This window comes from Kryptolebias marmoratus, linkage group LG22 (genome assembly GCF_001649575.2).
Source record: "Kryptolebias marmoratus isolate JLee-2015 linkage group LG22, ASM164957v2, whole genome shotgun sequence".
Lineage (NCBI taxonomy): Eukaryota > Metazoa > Chordata > Actinopteri > Cyprinodontiformes > Rivulidae > Kryptolebias > Kryptolebias marmoratus.
This window is the reverse complement of record NC_051451.1, coordinates 26,222,469-26,228,681: the sequence shown is the minus strand read 5'-3', so window position 1 is coordinate 26,228,681 and position 6,213 is coordinate 26,222,469. Positions and strand designations below refer to the sequence as shown.

Below are 6,213 nucleotides of genomic sequence, written 5' to 3'. Positions count from 1 at the left end.
GCGTTTATGTTCCATGATTACACTGCAGGACGTGCAAAACAGCTGCAGCTGGGGAGGAAACTGGTTTGCTGAAATCTTTGTGGGCAAATGTGAAGCATTAGCGCACATTTTGGCTTCGGTCGCTGCTCCTGCACGCTCCCGGCATTCTGAGGTTAACAGGAAGTGACGTCACGTGTCTTCTTCGTGAGTTATTTGGGGTTATTTTGTATTCCACGCTACACAAACCCACAAAGAAGACACTAGACTGCAGAAACGGTGGTGAATCACTTCAGAAACAATAAATATTGGGTTAAAGTTGCGGTGTTTTGGACAAAGTTGCAAAAAGTTGCGATTTCGCGGGGTTTGCTTGATTTTGCATTAATAGTTGCGATCGCAACATTGCGAAATCCTGGAGGGTCTGAGTATTGGTCTGACACTGTGTACTTGTACCCATAAAAGACACAGTACCATTACCTGTACCTGGCTCTGTTTAAGAAGTTAACACAAACAATCAGCAAACAGATGAAGGCCTCCATCATCATCATTGAGGTAAAAAAAAAAGCAAGGCAGCGGTGTAGGACCCCGCCGGGTCGGCTTCTGCCAATATTCTCCATCATTCTGAGGAGAAACTGACTGTAGTCATCAGTCTTCCACCACAGGTCATAAATGAGCCTGAAAAACGGCCTAACAAGCTGCTTAATGAGCAGCAGCTGCCAACGCAGTCCCCGAAGAAGGCGCTAAGCTAACGCTAGACTAATGCTTTGCCGTTTCTTCACTCGTGCTGCTGCGAGCTGGATGTCTTTTAAGGACGTGAGTAATGGCATTTATTAGTTCTCGTATCAGTACTCCATATCAGCAAGTAACAGAAGTACTTGTACTCGGTTTGCATCCCTAGCACCAACCTGTTGTGAGCACAAACTCTGAAAATTGGGGGGGTTTTTGGTTTTTTTTGCAGTTGTCTGGTAATTTTTAGCCGCCAACTACTCTCCAACATTCAGAGCTGAGTGAGATTCTGGCTTCAGGTCAACATGATCCAAACAGGAAGAAAGAAGATTCTCAGGATTATATGCAAACCCTTCAAAGCAGCTTCAGAGACAGACAGAAATTTGCCCATCCTTGTCTTCATTTTCAATATTCACTCTCAGTGGTTGTCCATGCACCTCTCGTTATTGAGAGCAGAGATTCAATTAGGGCTCTTATAGTCTGCTGGTTTGATCTTCCCGTCACTATGGCAACAGCGGCGCCATCGCCAGAGTGCTTTCTGCTCAACCCCGCAAGCCAACAATATCATCCCGCATCTCCGGTGTCCTCAAGAGTTCACAACCCTGCTGCATGAGCTCAGCGGCTTCAGCTGTAAGGAATAAGTGACATCTAAGGACATGAAAACGGAAAGGTGGAAAGAAGCGGGCCCGCCTCGGTCCACTTCTAACTGCCACACTGAATTGATATCAGGCTTCCAGCGGAGGAGCCTCCGCCGACCTCGGAAACTACAGCGGGTTCTTCTGACAAAGAGGCGAAATGTACATAAATAAAGAACCTCGTTATCACACAGATGATGTTGGAGTCGATCAATTCAATATGGTCGCCACACGTAATCAACATTAGCCAACTCCAATTAATTTGACATATATTGAGCTAAGGTTTGGTGGGGTAGTAGCTGAGGGTCTTTCTCAACCCTGAGCCTGAGCAGGAAGTCGTTTTCAAGGTTCGACCGAAAACACGTGATCCGAGTCCGAACTAAATTCATCAAGATGTGTTCCCATAACTTGTGGCAGAAAGTGATTAATAAAAGGTTAGGTGGATTTGTTTTTTTGTTTTTTTTTTTCCTCCCCACCCCAGTTCAGAAATATTATCTCCCATAATAAGCCAACGATGCAGGAGTGGAAAAGTGGAGCAAGAAAAACAGACTAATCTATTTCCAATCAGCTTTCTAATTAGCGCAGAGAATGATGTATTGTGACCTGTAATCAGCTTCAACAGTTTGATTTGAGTCATTATCATGGATATTGTAATTTCCTCCGCACCAGATCCATCGAGTGGAACTGGGCAGATGGAAAGAAGGGAGGGGAGGGTCAGCCGTAGGATGGACATTAAGATATGACAGGAGCAGAGTCATTACAGTGACATTCCTGTATCTGCCCCCGTCAGGCAGCTTTAATCTCAGCCTGCGGTGATTGGCAGCGCACATCAGTGGCCCTCTAACAACCTCATGTGGACTTTTACCATTTCATTTCCTAGCTGGCACATCAGCACTGTCAAAAAACAACAATCCTCTGATCCCATTTTATCCACTATTCCCTCTCTAAAATGGATCCACGATGTCAGATAAGAGATTTTCCCTCTGAAGGCAGAGTCGCTGAGCGCTGACATCACAGAATGAGGAGTCTGGATGTTTACTTTTGAGAGCCGAAAAGCCTGGAGGAAATGAGGTCCTTCAGATGGATGAACGGAGACATCAGGGAGGTACGCCGCATGATTTACGTGAAGTTAGAGTGAACTGAAAGGATATGGGCGAGGGCTTGATCTCTGTTCAGTATGGCTGTCTGCAGTTCATCCTCTAAGGCGATGAGTCTGTCACTGATCAGCTCGCAGCGCTCCGTCAGGTCTGCAGCCTCGGCCTCGCTGCACACGTCCTGGGTAATTAGAAAAACAAACAAACAAACAAAACATACACAGAATGAAGAATCAGGACATTGTTCAAACTAACTCTGATAGTCTGGTGACCGAAACGGATGGCAGGAGTGTTTTTTTATCTTCTTTTAGCTTAATATCTGTAAAACTGAGCATTTACCTGGTTCAGCATCACTTTATTGGAAATAGATGGTCAACCAGGCCACTCACAGCGCTTTATAATACAATCTGTGCCGTTATTTACCCGTCCACACACATTCATACAAGGTACAGAAAAGAAATGTTGTTCCTTGATGTGCAGCTCTGGAATTCAAAGCCAACTGATGTTAAATTTAATGACTTTAATAAAAGTTGCTTTTAGTGATGTAATGAAGTGATGAGTGGACCACTGCAGCTAAATGTGGATCCTAAAAAACCGACTACTATCTTAATATATCATTCTAAAGAGTCTAATCAGTGCTTTAAAGTCCATTTATACACCGATGGGGCACATCGAACCTCCAATTCTCTCATTGGAGGACGACCTCTCTAACCACTGATCCACAGACGCTCCTGATTTATTTTTACATGTTTGCAGTCAAACTACTTCCACATACTTTGTGGTATTTCAACCATTTATTTATCAAAATGTTCAGCTCAAATTGGAATAATCTGCATTGACTTTTATTGTTTGTAACTTTCATACTTTTTAAATTATCTAACTTTCTTCCCCTTGGTAACACACTGAGATCTCTTCAGTTCCTTCAAAACCTGATATATTTTTGTCTTCTTATGCTCATTTTAGCTTTAAGCTCCTGTTTTCCTTTTTTTCAGCTAAGGTGTTGCTACATTTAGGTTTTAGCAACTGAAAATGAAAATTTTAACGTTTAGCCACTGTTTTTTCCTTATTTAAGCTTTAACTTTAGCTTCCACTTGGACTGTGCGCTACTGTAGCGTTTAGAGAGGAGCACCAAAACTGGAGAAAACAGAGGAGAGCCAAAACAGAATGGAAAACAGGAGAGGGCTTATTTAAGAAACTACAGCTCCAAAAACAGGTTTTTCCCATAATGCAACTTTTCTCCAACCGTGCCCCAAAGGCTAACTATCTGATAGTTACAGAGCTACTAACTGGCTACTAACAAGTCATAATTTGTTGATTCTAGATTCCCAAAGCTTTAAGATTTCCTTGAACTAATGTCATTAATGAGCAGATCCATCAGTAATACAGCATTTCTATGATAATAGGATAAATAAGACTCTGCAGGGGGGAAGTGCGCCATAATTAGTGGTTTCTCTGCACATCACAGCTGAGTGAGTTTGGAAAGATGGCAGGTTGATGGAGGCGCAGAGTGCAGTAGGGCAGCATTCGAAGAGGAAAGCTGGCCATAATTAGAACGGCCCCTTTGCAGACATTGTGTCCTAGTTTCTTCACACATATGGAGCATAGAAAACACACACACACACACAGCTTTCTCCTCAAACAACACAAAGTCTAATCTGACTCATACCTGCAGGTAAAAAATATCAACTCCCTGCAGCTCAGAGGTGTCAGAACAATCAGCAGAAAGTCGTGCCTCTGGTTTCTGCCCACAATAGCTCTCCTTCTCCGGATGACGTAATGCCCCAAAAGAAAGGTATAAAATCAGCAGCCCGAGGCGCGGCGAAGTGCGCAAATCGTTCCTGATGTGGTCGTGGAATAAATATATACGGCCTCAGTACACAATCTATTGTTCTGGTGTTTTAGGAGCTAAAATAAAGAGTCAGTTTCTCTGTTAGTCTTTATTAAGAAGCCGGTCAGCTTAAAAATCAGGGGGGGGGGCTAGGTTGGTGTGGAGGACCAGACCAGAAGGCCAAATATAAATTTATTAGAGAAGCTGTATTTTCTCAAGTTCTGGATGGCTGTGATCATTTTTTGCTGAAGAAGCCAAAACTGAGCTGAAAGCTAAAAGTAGGAAAATGCTATCAAACCATAAAAGTAGCAAACTTCTAACTAAAAAAGGCAAAATGCTAAAAGTAACGAGAGGTTAGCTGAAAGCTTTAAATAGCAAAATGCTAACTAAATTTAAGAAAATGAAATGTTAGCTTTTATTTAAATTAGCATTAGCAGAATTAGCTCGCAGCTGTAGCATTAGCAGTAGTAGTATTTGCAGAAGTAGATCTCAAACAGAAGAATGTTTCTGAAGGATTTGAAGAGCTCCAATTGTATTGAAATAGAACATTTTGTAATATTTTGAGGAGAATAAAATTCACAAAAAAATAAAAGTCATAGCCCTCCTCTCCTGACCGAGCCGAAGGTTTTGCAGCTCGTGCTACACACATCCACTTGCTTTCAAAATAAAAGCACTGGAAAGGCTGGTTTTAAAATAAGTTGTTTACATTTGGTTTCTCATTTTTCTTTTAAATCCTTCTCCTTCCGGACCAGACTTGCCCGAGTTTTGTTTGTTATGAAGCTCATTAAAAGTCCCGTGTTTTTTGTCGCGGATCCTTTCTTTATTTTGCATCCGTCTGCCAGCGTTTGTAACTTCAACTACAGGACAGAAAACACGAGCTCTCTGCATAATGCAACACGAGTGAACACGAGGCTGACAGTTTGGAAGCAGCTCTGCACACAAACTGTTAAAATAAACACTCGGAGAGACGTTGCTCTGCTCCAGGTGGGGCTCGCAACAATACCTGGCTCTGCCTGGGATTAAGAGGAAAACACAAGAAATGAGATTTCAATGACACATCAATTTGCATAAATGAATTAAAGGCATACACTTACTGGTGCGCCGTGTTATCAGACCGGAGCGAACAAAGAAGACTAAATGAGCTCAAAGCTGAGTGAGTCATTTAGGAGTTCAATATTCACGCTCATGTGTGCCCTGCTAGGATTACTTAAGCAATAACCAGTAAGAGGCAGCAGGTAATTCTGCAGGGTTCCCATGGGTGCTGTTCTACCTGATGCTTTACACCAGGAGGACAATTCAAACATTATATTGCAAAGAGGAGGGGGGGGTGACACTTAGCCGTTTAATTGGTTTTACAAACAACAAAGTTGCTCCGATCGTGTTAAATAAGAAATTAAGCAGCTCGTAATTAAGTAGCGTCTCCATCCTTCTTTTACTGGAGTCTTGTTAGGGAAGTTTGCACCAGCCGCCATTTCTTTCCAAGACATTCAGAGCGGATTTCAGCGTAAAACGGAGGCAGGCATGAAAACGCATTGCTTCACGTGTGGAAACATGTTAAATTATGAAACTAGAAGGGATACGTACTGCCTGCAGTTCTCTCATGTGATCAGTTGGTGCTCAGAGTATCTACTGGGGTCAGGGCCGTAGCCAGACTTTAAAAAATCCTGAGGTCATCAGCTACAATGAAGACCAGAACTTAATTAAAATAGAAGCATTTATTTAAAACAAGTGACTTGAATGTGTCTATGACATGTACTTGTGTGTTTGTAAATCCATGGGGATCAGCCTCATCTGAAGCAACAGAGGACTTAGGGCACAACCATGATGACTCACTGAAATGACATGAATTAGTTTATATGAATGTTGATTCAAAACACAAGATTTTAGCAGAGATTTCACCTTTTTATCAAATACCAGTGAGGTGTTGTAGTTTTGGAGCTGGACCAGTTCTAAT

At 42.3% G+C, this 6,213-nt stretch overlaps 1 protein-coding gene across 2 annotated transcripts in view; it reads right to left on the bottom strand.

Annotated features, from left to right (window-relative positions):
* Positions 1–6,213, bottom strand: part of disc1 (DISC1 scaffold protein) — a 49,576-nt gene that overhangs the window by 2,680 nt on the left and 40,683 nt on the right. The window contains exon 13 of one of the 2 annotated variants that reach the window (XM_017424322.3): positions 2,489–2,612. In XM_017424322.3, the coding sequence (XP_017279811.1) occupies positions 2,489–2,612 (124 nt within the window). Of the gene's footprint in view, positions 1–2,487; positions 2,613–6,213 lie in introns of those variants that run through there. The other variant, XR_001808785.3, reaches the window with a different exon arrangement.